Genomic DNA, 21,360 nt, shown 5'->3' with positions numbered 1-21,360 from the left:
CACATTAATTTAAAATAAATACTTAATTATTTTACAATAAATTATTTAATGTTTTAAAATTTTTTCCGACTTTTCCACCTTCCCGTTCATTTTGACTTGCTTCCGCGATTCCGGTCCGTGTAATATTTTAAAATATTTTATGTAGCCTAAACTAAAAAAAGATTGAGTATGTTGCTCTGATCCCTCTTAGTAACGCTACTTAGTAGTATCATTAAAATATGGTTAGATAGGAAGTTAAGTTAGGTAACTTAACTTATAGTTTGTAAACAAAGGTGAGACATAAAAAATCAAATAAGTAAATAGTTATTTTTTTAAATTTAAAATTTATTTTTATTTTATTTTTATCATGTGTAAATTAATAACCCATTTTATGCAGACAAAATAATATAATAACTAATGTTAAACATATTACACTCCATCTATAATTTGTAGATTTCAACTACGGTTCATATCAATGTATACATGCTGAAATTTAAAATAAACATTGTTATTTACTTGCTCATATGGTTATATTTACAGAAAAATTATATTGTTTGAAATAATTGACTATATGTGAAAAGTTGGAAAAATTAATCCGAATAATAGTTTTAAAAAAAGGATTGTCCTTGTGATAAATACTAGGACCTTGAATTTAATTCGTGATAATAGTTTCGTCAGTAAAATAACTTATTTCAAAAAATACGTCATTATATTATTATAGTTTTGTTGTTGATGTAATTTTTTTTTTTTTATAATTTTGAAAGTGATTAAAAAAATATTAAACAAATGCATTCTAAATAATTGTGAGAATTCACTATAATATTGTTTTATATGACTGTTCATTAGGATATACAAATTTAAAAAAAAATATATACATTTAATTTTTTTATAAAAAAAAAAAATGATTTTTAACTAAAAGATCTTGTAAATATCTATTATTTATTTTTCAATTTTTTATTAAATGTTATTTTAAAGTATCTATACTCTATAGGATGAATTTATCTAAAATGTCATTATTTAATTAGTTATAATTTAAAACATCTTATACAAAGTAACTAAAACAGTGTTAATCTTTTTAGACTATTCTCTTAAATATGTATAGACGTATAGTTATAGAGTTAATTGATTTGGGGCTAGGTAAATTGGGTCTGTAATAACTTGTGTTCATTTTAAAAGCGGTAAGTTGAGTCCTAACTATAAAAAGATAATAGATAAGTTAGGTCCCGACTATAAACCATTAGCGTAGTTAGATTTAAAATATAAAAAACTTAAAACTTAAATATTTTATACAATTTACTTTTGAATAATTTGGTTACAATAATACGTCATATTGCATAATAGTAGTACACCGCCTGGACATAATTAATTTTACGCATCATGTTAGAGTGTGTATAGAATATATTAAAGACGGCTATTCCTATCGCGGATTTTATTATAGTGGCCATAACCACTCTTCTCCAAAAATGAGATACTGTAACGTCGTAACTTTGATTAAGAGGACCTAACCTAACCTAAGAGGACACCTGTATGCGTTGTTTCCGTCTTACATACATACAGCATATATTAATTTTACGTTGTTAGCTTTAATAATAGATTAAGTTTACATATTATCAAACTTAAAGGTAAGAATATTATCTAGATCATTTCATAGGCATTAATTGATAATAGTTTTTGAACAAAAATGATGAATGTATTGATTTTACTATGATGTATTTTTTTTTTGTTTTTGTGTCTGTGTACAACATAATTTGTCAAAATAATGCTTTATTTTCAAACTTCAGTGGTGGTTTCCGATGGAAAAGTGAATTCTCTTGGTGCATTATACAGGTCAATAGTAAGAATTTTCCAGAACTTTTCAAAAAAATCAAAAAAAAAAGTGACGGAAAAATGGGAATTTTCACGCAAAACCAGTTTTCTACAAAACAATTTTTTTGTATTGTTCTAACTCAAAAACGAATCACTGTAAATACTTGAAATTTTCACCAAATATTTGTATTAGTGATATCTATACATAATTAAACTTTCGATTTTTTAAGTATTTTTTTTTTTTGAAATGTCGATAAAAAAATTTGAAAGTTCAATACAAGGCTTCTTATAAGTTGTGCTTATTGTAGTAAACAAAAATCAAAAATCATAAGTCACAATTTTTTTTTATAAGCGTTTAAAATTCAAATTTTTGTCAAAATTGCGAAAATTTGTAAGTAATTGAAAAATCATAAAAATGTTTGTATTTATATCTAAGATTAAAAAATGCAACACTAAGTTTTCCTTCAAGTAGCTATAGAGAAAACTCAAAGCGTCATTATAGAAAAAAATGTTATTAGCGTTTAAATTTTATATTTTTGCGAAATCGTGTAACGATAACGATTTAACCAACCTCAAATGATTTTTAATGTTTGTTATTATTCTAAAAGTTTTAAGTCGTAGATACTTGAAAATTTCACCAGTTATTTAGATTGTCATTTTCTTTACATGATTTTATTTCCAAAATATTTCGCTTATTTAAGACTAATTGTAGTCATTTGAAATATTTGGTTTTTTTAGTTTTTGTTTTTTATAAATATCGATAAAAATTTTTTGGCTGAGTCAAAATACTTGAAAATGTAATTCAAAGTTCCTAATAAATTAGTCTTATAGTGATTTAAAAATTATAAGAATATCTACATAGGCACATTTGTTTTTTTATTAAATGTTTGAAATTCAAACATTGACGAAAATTCGTCAAAATCATGAATATTTGCAAATTATTTTGTAGTTAAAATAATTTATAAAAACATTTTTATAAGTAGCTAAAAATTGATAATTTAGTACAAGATTTTCCATAAGTTTGACTTACAATAATTATAAAAGAATTTACTCGTTTGCCAATTAAAATTTTTTTATCTAAGCTAAAATTTTTACGAAATCCAAAAATTACTCGTAAAATAATGATTTAGTATCAAATAATTTTAGATTTATGTTATAGTTAAAAATTACTAGACGTAGATATTTGCAGAAACTTAATAGTTTCAAATACGTCGGTGTTTATAAGTATGGAAATTCGATTAATGTTGAAATGTTTTCCATTGCCATTTAAAATTATAAACACAATAATTTCATTAGTCTAAATCTTGAAATACTTTTTAAATTTTTTTTATCTGTACAGACTGTTAAATATAGTATAGGTATATATCCATGACATAGTATGACTACGCGTGTGGGAGACCAGAGTTATATTTAACATAAGTTTGTCATCTCGTTATTTACATTTCATTTTTTGTATGCGAAATAAATTTAGGTACCATGTTTTTAATTTATTCCTATGATTATAAATTATTATATTTATAGAAAATAGGTACTTAGAGATAATATTTAGACAATACGATATATTTTACATAATTGAAAAGTGTTATGTCAGTAATACGCTGAGGCCATCATTTCGATCGACGGATAAACGCGGTACTCAATTAAGATTTTCAATTAAGATTTTCACTTAAGCAGGATTACTCAATACTCACTTCATACATTTCTACGTGCCATTTATTAATTATTATTAAATCATAGGTTTTTCTGAGATTTATTTATACAATAATTACGTGATAGTTTTTTTCTACTTGTTCAACTGAATGGGGTTTTGTTTTAAACATTTGCTTGAATTAGGTAGGTACCTTTTGTATGCCTAGTAATCGTATTTATATTATAATTAATCATCTAAATTCGGAAATCTTAATTAAACATAACAGGATGTAAGAACCTATTATTATTATAGTACCTACTCGTAGATAATTATTTTAATACCGAAATTCAACTTTAAGCAATTCTTTTAAAAAGATAAATAATATAAATATATTATGCTATAGGTACAATGTACCCCACATTATTTTTACTTTTTATGTTTAAAATATTTATTTTGTAATTTATACTAGCGTAGCTTGTATAATAACTCGATAAAATTGTATATATTAAGTTAATACCTACAGGAAGTAAACATGATAACTGCGGGTGATTTGACAAATTTTTATTGAATTTAGTTAATAGTTGATAAGAATCTATACACATAATATACTTCAATTACATTTCTGGTTTTTAGTTGGTCGACGAGTTGGCAAGGAAAAAAGCAGATTATACCAAACACTTGGAAACCTATCGTTCTATGAGGTCAAGATTTGAAGAACATTTTTTCAAAAGTAAGTTTATTTGTTTTTAAATATCCTTAAAATTTAAAAAAAAAATGTTTAATCATTTTATTTTTATTTTTTTGTGTTATTTAATTATTTAATATATTTTTTTCAATAGGTGGCCGAGGAGGAAGAAAATTGGATGACGTCCGAGAAAAATACCAAAGGGCTTGTCGGCGATTGCATCTTGTACATAATGAATACGTCCTATTAATTGCCGAAGCCCAAGAATCAGAAAAGGATTTCCAGACAGTAATGATGCCAGCATTTATGCAACACCATAAACAAGAGCTGGAAAATATCATAGCTGATTGGTTAGTGTAATTGATAAACTCCTGTTAGACCTAAACAATAATAGTAATTTTAATTTTTTTAACTTTAATTTTTAGGAAAAACGCTTTAACCGAATTAGCCGTACAATGGAATCCGGCGTCTGAAGAGTTCGTACAGATTGGCTTGCGTATGGAATCGTGCACGGATATCATACAACCGTGTGAAGAGTATAACGACTATACAAAAAAGTTAGTACCTACCCAATTAAATAATAAATATAGATAGATAACTTACCTAATTGTATTTTATTTGTCTATGACTGACAAAATACATTAGGAATTAAGATTATTAAATATCAATATTTTAATAGACTGCGTATATCACCATACTAGCTCATTATATTTTATATAATATATAGTACATACAATATAATATATACATAAACTAAAACATATTAAAACATTTCTCGAAATTAGTCATATACTATTTACTACATATTATTGATTTTACTTAGGCTTTCAGATAATTACTTAATTTAAACCTATTACTTAATAATTTAATATTTTATTATTATATCGCACTTATGTAAAAAAAGAGAAAAATAAATTGTAAAAATTGAAAAAATTATACATATCAGTATAGGCTTAAATAGCTACCTAGCTAGAAATTCCTTAATTAAATAATAATAAAAAAAAACTTAGGCTCTACACATTATTTTTAAAGTTTAAATATTCATTTGTGATAATAAGTGTACCTACCTCATCATTTTTAGTGCATTAATTTTCTTGCAAAACAATGTCTTAAAATAACAGACAAACAACAAACCATCGAATAAGTATTAATATAATATATTACTATATTAGCAATTAAGACCTTCAAAAGCTCCGTTTTATGAAAAGTAAAAGATAATAAATATTAAAATATCCGTGTCTATTGCCGAGAATCCAAGATTTTCTGAAAAATTATGTTATAATTGGTTATTTATTGCAGGACTGAACGAAATGACGTTGAGATCTCATTCGATGACGCGCTAGTGCAAGGTGATACCTCTGGACATTTGCAAGCTAATCAGCTGGCAGTCGACAATCTGACTATGGACTGGGTGCGCAATAAAATGACTGAACTTGAAACCCGGCTGAAAGAATGCCAAGACGCTATAGAAACCAATGTAGATAACAAGTCGGAAAATAATTCGTAAGTGATGATATCGAAGGGTAAAATGTCAACGCGTGCTAGCTTTGTGCATTTTTTATTTCAAACATCGAATTATGTTGCATTTATATTATGATTACTTTTACCATTTTTCCATCATCAATCAAACGTTATGAATATAAGATAGGTATACAAAATTGATCTTTGTTAATTGTATCTTAATTTATCTTTATGTCCGTCGACCACTGATGCCCTTAAAGTAATCAGTTATTTGGTTATGATATAGCATATATCATATGTGTGATATACATATGTATATTATATATAAACATCAAACGTACCCATTTTATTTATTATAATTTTTAAACTGCATTTTAATCAATTTGAGAATAAAGTTTTAATAAACCATACACTATATCAATTTATTAAAATTATACTTTTGACTGTTTGTTTAATGCGTACAAATATATCATGTGATTTTTAAATTGTATTATTTCATAAATTATAAAATTTTATTAAATAACAATGTTTTTACATAATTGTATCTAATTAATAGAATGTTTTTCCATTTGAAATGGAATAGTATGATTTATAATATAATGAGAAAAATGGTATTAAATTATAAGTAATTATTTTATACTACTTATTCAGATTAGTTGTAATGTATTCTCTATTGTCTTTAAGTACAATAAAATATTTCATTTACATTGATAGGTCATCAGATACCATTTACCTAAATTCTTGTGTAATATTTTGTATTTGTAGTTTGTGTCTATTTGATATTTAAAATTAGTAAATTTAGTGGAAATAGGCCGTATAATTTATATTAGTCTTACGTCTTATAAAAACGCATTATTGATAAATTGGAAATATCAAAAATATTAATGTTTCCACTCAATGTTTATCCCACTTCGTTAAAAAAAAAAAATATTGTGTTGAAAAAATAGCGTGGGCAATTGGACTTCGGCCATTTATCTCTTATTCGTACTTGAAATATATTAATACTTATACGCTTTGTGTTAATGCTGTATTTAACAGTTGAGAACAATATTTTAGTGTGAAGAGGATAGTTTTTGCATATAATCTTATTCCTTTTTAGAGAATTACAATTGATTGAACTCAAAAGCGAAGAACATAGACTACAAAAGCAAGTAGATGTTATAAAAAAAGCACTTTTTGAAATTGGTTGTGAAGAATTGCCTTCTGGGTGTGATCTTCCGTCATTAGACATAAACGATATTGAAATTACTGTAAGTTAATATTATATTTTAGTTTATATCTATCTTTTCACTTTTATTTAATAATATAAACTCCTTAGGTTGATGGTACTCTGAAAAGGCCTTCGTTAAGTAACGTTAGTCAAGCTTCATCTATGATGACTATAGCTACTACACTGGCTACGTCTAGCTTGGTAGACATCTTGCGTAAACCATTCCGTCGTAAATCTGTACCAAATTCAGGGAATGGTAACCTTTCAATGGATTCAAATTCAGTGCAAAATAATAATAGTGCCATTACTACAACTACAGCCAGCTCAGGAGTAGGTCCACAAAACAGTGAAAATAGTAATCACTATCATTCTGACAGTTTAGATGGAAATGATGGATCGGTTATTGTTGATATGCGACCGATAGTCACGCCTGTGCCAGTTGCTGACAACAATTCTAACAACTTTTTGCCTAGTGTGGTAAGCTTTTACTAACATAAATGTATGAAGTTACTTTACTAAAGATGATAATTTCTATAGAATATTTTATATAAAATTATATATTTTATAATTTATTTAATCTGCTCAGGTAAATTTTATTTATTTAAGAATGACTCATACTCATTTTTAACAATGTTTGACGACACGCTTAAACATTTTATATTTGTATTGTAATTATTACTAATAATTTGTGTGATGTGAATAAAAATATATAGAGTTTGGCTTTTAAATTATTCGTATTATTATTTAAAAAGTTAGCTATGTGATGAATATTAATGAGTTAAGAATTTTTAACCTTACAAATTATAACAACATTTTTGAGTATCTTGTCTTTAAGACGTTAAAACTTTTCTACAAAATCCACTGTATTTATCTAATTTAATACTACGTTATTACCAAGTGTGTTAATTGCAAGAATTTCAAAATTTCAAATGCTCATAACTTGTTTTGAAATTGCAAAAATTCTACCTCGAGCACTAAATAATATTCTTGCATTTTACTTTAATTATAGGCTAACTAACTTGTTGTAACTAATTTGTAAGACGAAAATAACAAATGCGAGTATATCGTCTTCTTAATGTGATATTTACTACTACAACAAATTCATTTTAAATAATTTAAATAACAGTATCTATAATTTATATAATTAATATTATTATTACTTTAGATTGGATCTTCTGTGAAATCGTTAATAGAAGAAGAATGGTTCCATGGAGTATTACCGAGAGAAGAAGTTGTTCGGCTTTTAACAAAAGAAGGTGACTTTTTAGTGAGAGAAACTACTAGGAACGATGAAAATCAGACAGTGTTGTCTGTATGTTGGGGTGGCCATAAGCATTTTATTGTTCAAACCACTTCTGAGGTTAGTGAAACGTTCAAAAACTAAGTTAGACAAAATTATTGTGATAATAATTGTAAAAATTTTTTTTTTAAATATAGGGTGAATTTCGTTTTGAAGGACCATCATTCCCTACCATTCAAGAACTTATTACGTATCAATACCAAAGTGCATTACCAGTCACTAGTCGCTCAGGAGCTATACTTCGACAACCAATCCCTAGAGAACGCTGGGAATTAAATAATGATGATGTTTTACTTCTTGAAAAAATTGGCAGAGTATGTGAATTGCATATTTGTATATTATAAATATTATTTTAATTTTATTTATATGATTTCAGGGTAATTTTGGAGATGTTTATAAAGCAAGACTGCGGTCTACTAATAAGGAAGCTGCGGTAAAAACATGTCGTGTTACCGTACCCGATGAGCATAAAAAGAAATTCCTGCAGGAAGGTCGTATTTTAAAACAATATGATCATCCTAATGTTGTTAAGCTTATCGGTATCTGTGTGCAGAAACAGCCTATTATGATAGTCATGGAACTAGTCGCAGGCAAGTATTTTCAAATATATATGGTATATTATTTTCTATTGAATATTATAATTTGAGTTGATGATTTAATAAAAAATGGTAAATAATCATTTGAACTTTTACCATAGTTGAATATGTGCTATTTTTTGAGTAAATGTTTAATAACTAAATATCTTTCGTTTATAGGAGGGTCATTATTATCTTATTTAAGAAATAATTCCAAGACCTTATCTGTTATCCAATTGGTCTCAATGTGTCGTGATGCAGCCGCTGGCATGATGTACTTAGAGAGTAAGAACTGCATTCACCGTGATCTCGCTGCTCGAAACTGTTTAGTTGGTACGTTTATAAATTATAAAATATATAACATGTACAAGGAAATGAGGAATTAGTAAACATTTTAAACTTATTTTGCAGTATTCTTAGGGTTTCTAAACATCCCGATTTAACCGGTACTGGTACATTTTTGAATATAGCGTCCCGATAAATAATATCATTTTGAATTTTTCTAAACATTTCTAGTAGAAAAACAATATTATTTCGATTCATGGTAAAATAATGAAGTTAGTTATTTAGTTTATTGGCTATTTTAAAATTGTTTTCTTGCGTTGGTGACAACATACGCACATTCAATTTATACACAATTTTACTATTTATATATTTGTATTTAATTGTGTAATCAGTGTTACTCAACATTTTTTATTTGGCAGGCCACATTAGTAAAGATTTATTCGAATAGTCAAATACAAAAATATTGATATGTTCACAGAAATTCTTTTATTGAACAACACTTAATGTTTCAAAGTTATTAGTGTTTTTAGAAATATATTTTTTACGTAATCTCTAGTTGAAATAAAATAACGTCTTTTATATGTATCTAGGTAGAATATTTTTATCGTTATAATTTTTTTAAGAATTTTATTTTGTTGAATGGCAATATACATTTTTATTTCTTATTATGAAGCAGAATATTTTTCAGAGTATTTTGATACATAAAAATTGAAATTTGGAGGAGCAGTTCATGAGTTATAACTTATAAGTATTTAAAATTTACGCAAACTTCGTATCTGAGGTACGGGTATATCCAGAAAAATGATGGCATACTATATTATAATATTATGGTATAAATATATATATTTATGATAATTAAATACTAATAATATAATAAATGCAATGTTTTCAACAAAAAAATTAATTAATCTAATGTAATATTTAAATTAAAATATATTACTTTAATTTTAATAGCTATATCTATCAAAAAACATAATGGAATATCCGTAGACTGGCTAGCCGTCTCCGCTCAAAATCGATATACTCATATTATTGAATTCAAATTTATCACGTCAATGTCAGTGATCCATTCAACGCCTTATCAGTTAACTATAGCAAAGCAGTTCCTAGTGTTCTTATACTTGGCTATCGTTTATTTTTTAGATTCTGAACGAAGTGATGAATGTATTTATTTTACAATGATGTGTGTTTTTTTGTTTTTTTTTTTTTATGTCTGTGTACAGCATAACTAGTCGAAATAATGCTTCAATTTCAAATTTCGGGGGTGGTTTCCGACGACAAAGTGAATATCCTTAGTGCATTATAGAGGTCAAAAGTAAACATTTTCCAAAATTTTTCAAAAAAATCGAGTAAAACAAAAAAAAAGTGACGGAAAAACGGCAATTTTTACGCAAAACCAGTTTTCGACCAAATCGATTTTTTTATATGGTTGTAACTCAAAAACTAATCACTATAAATACTTGAAATTTTCACCACATGTTTATGTTATCGTCATTAATACATGTCTAAACTTTCAAAATACATTGAATTTTTTTGGGTTATTTATAGACCACAGAAATTTTCGATTTTTCTGAGAATTTTTTTTTAAAGTGTCGATAAAAAAATTTCAGATGGCCAAAAAAAATTGAAAATTTAATACAAAATTCCTTATGAGTTGTTCTTATTGTAGTTAAAAAAAATCAAAAATCGTTAGTCACAATTTTTTTTTATAATAGCGTTGTTTATAGTTCAAATTTTTACGAAATATGTCGAAATCACGAAAACTTGCAAGTAATTTTGAAGTTTAAAAATCATAAAATTTTTTGTGTTTATATCTAAGGATTAAAAATACAACACTAAGTTTTCCTTTAAATAGCTATAGAGAAAACTCGAAGTATCGTTATAGGAAAAATTTTAAATGCGTTTGAATTTTAATTTTTTACGAATAGCATAACGATAACGACTTATCCTCAAACGATTTTAAATATTTGTTATTTTTCAAATAATATAAGTTGTAGATACTTGAAAATTTCACTAGTTATTTAGATTGGCATTTTTTTTACATAATTTAATCTTTAAAATATTTTAACTTTTTTTGAGCTATTTATAGACAACTGAAATTTTCAATTTTTCTAAGAATTGTTTTTTGAAGTGCTGATAAAAATTTTTAGCGGAGTCAAAATACTTGAAAAATTAATACCAAGTTCCTCATAAGTTATTCTTTTAGTGATTAAAAAATTTTAAGAATACATAGGCACAATTTTTTTTATTAGTATTTAGAGTTCAAATATTGACAAAAATTCGTCAAAATCATGAATATTTGCAAATTATTTTGTAGGTATAATTCATAAACATTTTTGTATAAGTAACAAAGAGTTGAAAATTTAATACAAAATGTTTCATAAGTTTAACTTACAATAATTATAAAGAACTTAAATTTTGATGTGCTCAGGACATTAAAACATAAACAATAAATGATACCTATCATTGGATTCAAATTTAACACTCCTATAATATGCACCTAATAGTGATCCACACGGCACCTAATGTACAGCAGAGCGGTTAGTACTCACTTACTCGCTTTTTAAATTTAAATTTTAAAAATGACTGAACAATAATAAAATAATTATTAAAATGCAAAAAAATAGTATAAGATTTGTGTATTCGCGTTTAGTAATTATTATAACTTAAAAAAAAATGTACCAAAATAAGTCTTACATAAACAAAACAACAATTTTTTATAATAGTAATTATAGTAAGATTATAATAATATTTATAAAACTATAAATTATACTATTTATACAAATAATTTAGAGAAAAAAAAAGTCTAGGCATTTATATAGGCTTGACTAAAAGTAAGATTAAAAAAAAACTAATAATTTAATTTTCCCTATTCAAATTAGATGATAAAAATATAGTGAAGATTTCTGATTTTGGTATGTCCAGAGAAGAAGAAGAGTATATAGTATCTGATGGTATGAAACAAATTCCAATTAAATGGACAGCTCCCGAAGCTCTAAATTTTGGTAAGTCCAACTTAAAGTTTAGATAAAAGTTTTTAAATTCAATTATTTCTATTATTATTATTATTCTTTTGAGTATAGGTAAATATACTACATTATGTGACGTTTGGAGTTATGGTGTATTATGTTGGGAGATATTTGCCAAAGGAGGAACACCCTACAGTGGTCTCAGTAATTCAAAGGCTCGAGAAAAAATTGATACAGGTAATAAAGGAGTACAAAATGATTTAAAGAGTAATCAAATCTCAGTTAAATATTAATATGATTATCGGTTATTTTTAATAACTATAAATGATAAATAATAATTTATTTTATTTTATTTTATTATTAGGCTATAGAATGCCTGCTCCTGAAGGAACACCTGAAGAGATTTATCGTCTTATGTTACAGTGCTGGCAATACCAGCCAGAAAACCGTCCACACTTCGACAGTATATACGCAACCATGGAGTCATTGGTCAAATCGTTAAGGTAGATACTACATTATTATTATATTATAATATATAATTTAACTAACATGTATGTTGTTTTGTGGTTCGGTTTTGCTTGATAACAAAAAATCAAAAATAACATTTGCAGTCCAGTGTCTCCTAAAATGCGTATTGTCGATGGCTCTAAATCAAACGATATTTCCAATGTCGCTCTATTTATGTTGCGTATATGATGAATATCATTGGATTTTTAATAGGCCATCATCCAAGTGGTCTGCAGCGGCCTGTCTTCGGAAATGGTGATGTCGCTCTGTGTGCTATGAAGTCTTCACAGAAACCTTTCAGCCGGTGAAACTTATATTCTTGTGATTGTTTTATTATTAAGTTTTTTTTTTATTATTATTATTGTTTATTGTTTTGTTCATTAGCATTATCGACCTCAAATTAAGCCGTGTATACCGTGTAAAAATAATTAGTTTATATAAGATGTTGGACTAAATATCCGTATCTACCATTATTTACTTGTTACCTAGAATGTTACGAAAAAAGTTTTATGCTCAAAATAATTTTTTGGACTTAGTTAAACTGAAAAATCTCAATTATTAGGTGCTATTTATTTTAGTGTTTAGAAAACATTGAGAGTTGTAAATCCAAATGGTTAATAATTGTATAAGTATTCAATGTTTATGAAAGTGCCAAATTAAAAGACTATAGATAGTTATATATTATTTTTTTAATATTATTTTATAGAATTGGCACTTTAAGAAAAGATGAAAAAAATTGTTTTTTAAATTTTTATTATTGATTTGTTTGGACTTGACTTGATTAATGGACAAGTATATTATGATATTATTAATAAAATATATATATTTTAATCTTGTATATTGTATTTATTCAAACCATTTTAAAAACAAATAATAATTGTAATGTAATTTTATATCTTAAAGTTAAATCGATAATAATACTTCAGTAGAAAAATACGAATTATTACGTTATTCGTAAATATATTATATATATTATATAATTTTAATTATCTTTTAATTTTATATATTTTATTACTAAACAAAATACTGAGTGCTTTCAATTTGAATGATATATTTAACTACCTATACTTTGTGATTTTGGATACTTTATGACAGTTCTATGTTATAAGAATTAAAAATAGGTTATATTATAACTTGTAAGGATTATTTTAATAAATGTTCATTAAAAATATATAAAACTGTTAATATACATCACACATGTATTCTATAAATGTATTGTTATATGGTATATTAATTATAATGTTGGTTTATTTTCCAACAAATAAAATTAGCGACAGATTAGAGTCTATTTGAAAATTTTAAAACATTTAATGAATAATTATAGGTGGCATTATAATTTCAAAGTTAAACATGTGAAGTATATATTACCTATTATTTTAATGCACTAATGTTGTTTTTTAACGGTGTAAAATTTAGGTCTCTGTTTCCTCATGATGATAATTTATGATCAATTATCAATGACTGCAGTCGTTTAAAACGAATTCACATGTACTAATTTAAATTAATTATTCCGATATGGTACTATCAGTTTGCCATAATTCAATTATTCGTTAATCGCAGAAGAATAGATATTACACTGTTATAAAACATATAATAGTAATAATATTAGTTTTAAAATCGTATGATTTGAATTTCAGTTTTCACCGGATAATTATTATTTAACTCAAGTTATCTCTGGCTTGGCAGGTTTGTGTAATTCAAAATAATTTATTGTTTGGGTACTATTAGATACTAAGGCCCGTTAGATCTATCGCACTGCGTGGAAAGTTCAGAAAAAATATGAAAAATTTCATATTTATAAATTTGACAATTAACTCAGTTTTTTGTTTGATTATGAGTCTAATTCTATTTTGATATAGAATATTCAAATATTCTTATTGTTATGAATGACATTGTTATTCACAAGACGTCGAAAACGCAATTTTAAAACGATGCAGAAATCGGTTATTACTTATTATAGATACCGACACTTCAACTGGACGTATAGATATTTACAATACGTGAGCAAAACAAGACCACTGAATCACTAGACACTGATCAATACTTATTAAGACTGTGACTAATGATTAGAGGCTGAAGGTACTGAACGTGATTTGCAATAAGAGTGACTATAAAGTCATTTTTATCAATTTTTAGTAGCGATTTTTATGGTTTTGATGAGGCTACAAAGCGATTAATCGCAGGCAAACAAACTATTTTGATTTTTACGCGATAGAAGCGATTTATTGCAAAACGCGTTCAATATGAGCGTACCTTAGAGTACGATCGTTCTGTTAAGCCAAATATATATCGTAATCATAGGTAGGTCACACTGTCGTAACTCGCAATTATATCATCGTATACCTAATCAGAAGCGGATTTGGGGTATTTTTGAGTGGTATATAAAGTATTATGGAAATCTTCACCGTAATTTAAGCAATTTACGGAAAAAAGAAGTACAACGAGTGTAAGTTATAATTAACTTGTAGGTACCTTTATTTAATTATAGTATAGTATAAAACTTCATTATTCCAAAAAATTAATAACAATTAAAAAATGCAAACCTACCTATTGATGATTTCTTCTATACATTTACAACAATGTTTTAATGTTTGTTTATTAAAGCTACTCCAGTTATTCTACTTTCGCTACCTATAAAAATATAATATAGGTACCATAATATTATAGGTACATAATAAATATTAACTAATTAGAAAAAAGCTTAGGGGAGGGGGGGTTAATCAATACCTTTGCAAAAAATGTAATTAACTTACAAATAATTATTCAGAGTTCATTAATCAAAAACATATGATTTCGTTATTAATATGCACAAAAAATATATTATTATATTATGGAAAAATAAAATATGGCCCGTAATCACATTTTACTGAACTGAATAAATAGTTCAAAAAAATTATTTTTATTCTTGCAAAGTTAAATACGATATTATTTAAAATAGATAGTCTAAGAAAGAAAAAAATCATTTATTTTTAGAAAATATTTAATAGGCGTGATTCTCGTATGAAAATCAAGAAAAATACACTTTTTTCTTGAAATTGACAAAATATGCAAAATATGCATTTTTAATTTTCAATTTTTAAACTTAATATTGTATTGCCTTAAATTATATCTTGATTTACTATAAATTGAGAGTATACAAAACAATATGCAACTCCTATAACTTTTGAGCCTTAGTCATAACTTAATATAATATGGACAAAGGTATGATTGCATTAAAACGAATTGCGTTGTGTGCTGCACTGCTGCATACGTACTATTGTTCCATAATTTAACAATAGCCAATAGGTATATTTATCAATGGTAGGTATATAAATTTATTTATTACTTAATTAATTGATAGAACGATATTTGATTATAATTTATAACTAAAGTAATTTAAATTTGTAAACATGATTGACAGTATACAAATATTGATATATGTCAGTATAAAAATTAAAATATAATTTAATTTTAATCATATTAATTTTGCATTATCTCAGCAAGGACGATGATCAATCGGAACTATTTTAAAATATTAAGGTGTGTCAAACAGCACACCATCACTCTCATACTCTCCCCTTAAATGACGCCCCTGAGGTCATAAGTGTAAAGTTAAAACTTTATAAATCCTATTAGGATTATTTTTTTAAAAATAATTTTACATAATTTTAAAAGACTATCGAGCCTCCAACTTGACTTATCAGTTTCCTCCATTGCATCACCTTTTGAAAATTCTTTTTAAACGCACAACCGAATTAATATGGATTTTTGTGTGTGTCTATGCATAGACACATGTGTTGTATATATACTTTTTTAGGAATTTTATAGATTAGGTTAGGAATATCGTGTATACATTCCGAGTTTTAATCACTCTGTTTACATATACATAATACATAATACGTACATATAAATACTATATGAGATAGGTATACATGTCATGTACTTTTATATTGGTGGAAGTTGTGTAGCTAAGTATCAATTGACTGTTATATACTATACTACATGTAATAGAACCGAGTAACGTTACTTTTATTATCATATTGTAAAAGGACTCCGATTTAATGGTTGCACGATAATTATTGAGTATGACCGACAAGAATTCATCTAACGCGTTACGCGTTGTTGATGAACCGGTTTTTTAAGTAGGATTATCTTCAGAAATGTCCGGAAATGTGATTCAGAATTGCATCTCTGTAATAGGGTGTGAAACTGTGAAGTATATCATCTGATAACTACAAAGTTATTATTTCTTTTACTGAAATTAATACTAGATCTTTGGATTCATTTTCATTTGATTAATAATTATTGTGTATATTATATTATAATTAATGTTTAGTATGCGCCCTACATCAATATATTTTTATTTTATATTCCATAACATTTTAAGTTTTCTTTTTATATACTGTACTCGTAAAGACATGTTATAGTAATAGTTATAATACAGAAGCTTACATAAATTCGTATAATGTTACGTCTTACGTACCTATATGTATTAACACATATTATATAGGTACGTATATTGACTGTTAGGTTCTTTTCGATGTACAATTGAAATTAAAAAATAGCATCAATGTTAAAATTATTTGTTTGTTTACCTAGAAACTACATAAAGTATATCGTGTATTTGCGCTTAAAATGTACGCAGCATATTATATTATACAGCGACTATTAAAATAAAAAATATAAATGGAAAACCGGTTGTTAAACTCTAAACGAATGTTAAAAAAAATGATACATTTCTTATTATTGTTTTACAACAAATACAACCCTATACAGTATACATATCCATAACGTTACTTTCTTTAGTAACTATTATTACAGTGTGATAATGAGATGGACATGTCTCGTAATATTATCAATTATCATCAACAAATACAGTACAGTACAGTACAGTGCAGTAGGCTTGATATTCATGACACAGCATTAATATTATAGTAGATATTATAATGATGACTGTGAAAGAGAAACTATAATATTATTTTTTATTTATTTTAATAAGATTCAACTGTAGTATTTACTATTTTATGTACCTTAAGTTTAATTTGAGTGAAATTATAACGTTTGAGTATACCTATTACTATTCTTTTGTTCGTTTAACGTATAATTATTTTATGTATTTTATTTATGTTCTACACTATCTTCTATCAAATTTTAGCATAAAATAATATAATGTACAATGTATATTATGTCGTAGGCCATATGGAAAATTAGTTTTTTTGCGAAAAGACTAGGCTCTTTCCAATGAGGTAGCGGGCCAGTTTGCGAACTACATATTATTTTTCTAAACAGCCTGCTGTTTTTCAGGCTCATTAGTAGGGCTCGGAAGTTGTAGGAGCTAAAAATGACAAAATATGCATGCAAATATGCACAAAAAATTTACAAAATATGCACGAAAAATGTTAAATATGCAAAACAAAATATATTGAAAATGCTGTATAAAAAACTGTATAAAAAATGTAAAATAAATGTATTAAATATAAAAAAAATTAATTAAGTAGCTGTAAACGTAGTTGGCTGATTTTGATGATAATGAGTCATTACATACACATTAACAGCAGTTAAGCCTTTTAAGAATTATAATCATTTTATGGTAATAACCATTTAAATTATTTTATTTTAAGAGTTATTTATAATAGCACAGTACATTATTTTTACCACAAGCGCATCTATTTATTTTACAATAAGCTTTTCATCTGTAACATGTAAACAGAACTATTATATTATAGTATTACAGGTACCTGTACATAATTTTTTTTAATTATTTTGTGTATGTTAACAGGATAAACAATTGATAAGATGATTTAATTTTAAATAATGGTAAATGTTTTTGGTAGAAAATTGGATCTAGTTGGTACTTTCGAGAGGTTAAAATTAAAAATACTCAGTACTTTTTTTATAATCGGAAAAAAAACTTTAATGCAAATCCAATTTTCGATCAAATTTATTTTGTGTTTTTAGTACTTAAATTTTTCATCGTAGATACTACGTACAATTTTCTATTTACAAACAAATTATTTTCAAAATATTTCTTCTCTTTTTGAGCTATTTATAGCCATAATAATAAATTTTTATTTAGTTTTTTCTATAATTTGATGAATAAAAATTATTCACTGTATAGAAACTTTTGAAAATTAAATACAAAGTTCCTCATGATTTGATTATTACTCAAATTAAAAAATTTTCAAAAATTTAGCCATACATGTTTTCTATAAACGTTTAATAATAGAATTTTGAAACAATTCATCGAAATCTCAATAATGTATAAATTTTGTTCTTATAACTAAGAATTTGAAAATGTAATAAAAAGTTTTTTATAAGTTTTTCGATCTTTGAAAAAATTTATCGTTAAGCCAAATTAATCATTTAAGAGCTTATCAACACTATTTTTTTACGACATTAGATATTATTAAAATAATTTTTCGTCAAGAATTTGATAATCATCATTGTATTTTCGCTTTTATCTGTTTGATATTTTCAAATAGAAATTGTATGATTTAATATTAATATCACCCCTGTGGTCTTACACTTAAAAGAGCGTACTAATATTAAACTAATGTATACCTAAAATGTGTACATCGATTTATAATTTATTCAATAATTAATAAGAAAACAACTAACAAGTACAGTAAGTACACTATGTACCTATTGTACCTAGCATCTACGTCCTACATGGCTACATGTACTTAGTTAATGTGAATTAAAATTATATTATTAAACAAAAAAATCAAACCTAGAAGATTTTTTTCTAGAATCGTAAGAAGTCCGATTTTTAATATCCTATTTCTATCATTCAATATTTCATGGTAAATTAAAAAGTTTTATTTTTATTTTTTATTGTTTAATTATTTAACTAATTATAAGAATATCAAAAATAGGATTTCTTACGATTCTAGATAAATAATTCTCCTCTACACTTTTTGTATTGGTAGTTTTACTGTAAAACCCTCCAATAGTCAAAATACGAAACCATGTTTTTACAAGACTGGGCAAGTTAATGATTTTTTTTAACTTAGTTAAGTTAAGTTAAGTTGATATGCATCAATAAGAAAAAGTTAAAAATTAATAAAATTTTTGGTTAACTCAGTTAAGTTAAAAGTTTATACATATATTTTTTTAACTTTTTAATAAGTTAAAAATTAAAAAAAAAGTTATTTTTTTATATGTTAGCGTTAGGTTAGGTTTATTTATAATTTAATTATTTATAAAATAACGTAACTTAGATTTTATTAAAAATAACTCGTTATTTATTAAGTTAATATCAATAAACATCAATCAAGTTAAAAATTAAGTTAATGAAAATTAAATTCAAAAAAGTTAAGTTAAAAAGTTAAAACTTTAACTTTTTAACTCGTTATGCCCAGGCTTGGATGATATGTTACCCCGGTTGAGAACTATTGATATGAATTAATTAATTATTAAAAATCTACAAAAAATATTTTATATATTTTAAAACAATTGAAAATAGTAGATTTTGTGTTTACTTCAATTTCGTTTACTATCTTTATTACATAGAGTCATAGAACATAGTACGTTTTGAAGTAATATAGAAATAATTCGTTTTGTAAAAATATTAGGAATTATTATCCTATTTAACACAGGAAATAGAACGTTTTGATGCAATTTGTAAATAGTTCATTTTGACCTAATATTGGACATGGAAATAGTACGTTATGCCACAATAACAAATTTATAACTTCAATTTAACAAGAGAAATAGTTCATTTTGGTTCAATTTGACCACGCCATTCGATTCCTCGTACATTTCTACATATGAATCCATACATCTATAATTCAATTTTTTCAATTTTGGAAATAGTACTTTTGAAATGTCACCCCTCAATTCCCACAACTTTAGTTATAGAATTATATATATTTAAATAATTATTTAAAAATAACTGATTACTCGATATTACTGAAATCAAGAGCCATATGAGTATTTCAAAAGAGTCAAGCTGGACAATGTTAATGAATTTTATTTATCATGTATTTTTAATTTGTATTATTATTAGCATAGATATATATCTATTAAGAAATTTTGTAAATAATAGCTATTGTCCTGTTGGTACATGGTAGGGAGATGAATAACTGATAGCTCGAGGGGCACATCCGGATGGGGTAGCGTATATTTTTTTATAATTAGCCTGTGCGGCTGTGTTATAAATTTTCAAATTACATCATAAATCATAGTATTACCTATATTAATTATTTTGAATCAATTATGAGTTATGACCAATATATTTGGGTATGGAAGAGCTTTTGTTTCAAGTAGCTGTGTTGAAAGTCATTTTAACTAGATGATTAAAAATAGCGTTTAAAACGAAAATATTACCTATTAGAGTGGATAGTTTCTTACAAAAATTAGTATCCTATTATAAAGTATTAAATAATAATTTACTGCTACAAAATTCTGAATTATTAACTGAACAATTTGTAAATAATAATTATAACAAAACTAATGAAGATAATATTAAGAATATTTTTACTCTTATTATTTCTTTTGTGTAATTATGTATTATTGTTTAGGGTGTTTAAACAGTATTATTATTCTAATCATACTCAAAATATTGCGGCCAAATATATTTATATCATTATTATTATATTAAATATTGAAACAAATATACAGTATAATGAGGACATACACAAATAATCAGATGTGGAAAATTATGAAGACATACGTATAATAGAAATAAATATAACTAAAATTTAAGAAATGTATGAAGAAACATATTATGAACATAATAATGAAGACGATATGCATACAGAGACGGAAGTAAAATTTAATGAAGATAACATTATTATAATTCTTTTATTTCTGTCAGGAATACCTACATAGATGTATTTTATGCCAAAAATCAATATAATTATTTGACTGTTCAGTTACGAATGGCCTAGCTAAAAAAGTTAATATGAATCGTGTGTAATGTATGTATGCGTTTATCGTATGCTAAAATAAAGAATGAACATCTAACAGAAGA

General features: G+C 25.4%; 1 protein-coding gene across 5 annotated transcripts in view; it reads left to right on the top strand.

The window, feature by feature from the left end:
- The window catches only part of LOC114120763 (tyrosine-protein kinase Fer), a 38,398-nt gene extending 25,160 nt beyond the window's left edge, over positions 1-13,238 (top strand). For 2 of the 5 annotated variants that reach the window (XM_027982778.2, XM_027982777.2), the window contains 14 exons: positions 4,049-4,145; positions 4,255-4,450; positions 4,526-4,657; positions 5,400-5,603; positions 6,661-6,811; positions 6,880-7,248; positions 7,937-8,131; positions 8,209-8,385; positions 8,448-8,661; positions 8,827-8,979; positions 11,814-11,936; positions 12,015-12,137; positions 12,265-12,403; positions 12,512-13,238. In XM_027982778.2, coding sequence (XP_027838579.1) covers positions 4,049-4,145; positions 4,255-4,450; positions 4,526-4,657; positions 5,400-5,603; positions 6,661-6,811; positions 6,880-7,248; positions 7,937-8,131; positions 8,209-8,385; positions 8,448-8,661; positions 8,827-8,979; positions 11,814-11,936; positions 12,015-12,137; positions 12,265-12,403; positions 12,512-12,596 — 2,358 coding nt within the window. In that variant the 3' untranslated portion in view covers positions 12,597-13,238. Of the gene's footprint in view, positions 1-4,048; positions 4,146-4,254; positions 4,451-4,525; positions 4,658-5,399; positions 5,604-6,660; positions 6,812-6,879; positions 7,249-7,936; positions 8,132-8,208; positions 8,386-8,447; positions 8,662-8,826; positions 8,980-11,813; positions 11,937-12,014; positions 12,138-12,264; positions 12,404-12,511 lie in introns of those variants that run through there. The other 3 variants (XM_027982780.2, XM_027982779.2, XR_007603895.1) reach the window with 3 other exon arrangements.
- The last annotated feature ends 8,122 nt before the right edge of the window (positions 13,239-21,360 follow it).

The sequence above is a fragment of the Aphis gossypii genome, chromosome 1 (assembly GCF_020184175.1).
Source record: "Aphis gossypii isolate Hap1 chromosome 1, ASM2018417v2, whole genome shotgun sequence".
In the NCBI taxonomy this organism is placed as follows: Eukaryota; Metazoa; Arthropoda; class Insecta; order Hemiptera; family Aphididae; genus Aphis; species Aphis gossypii.
Note: the sequence above shows the minus strand (reverse complement) of the source record. Positions and strands in the feature narration are given on the sequence as shown.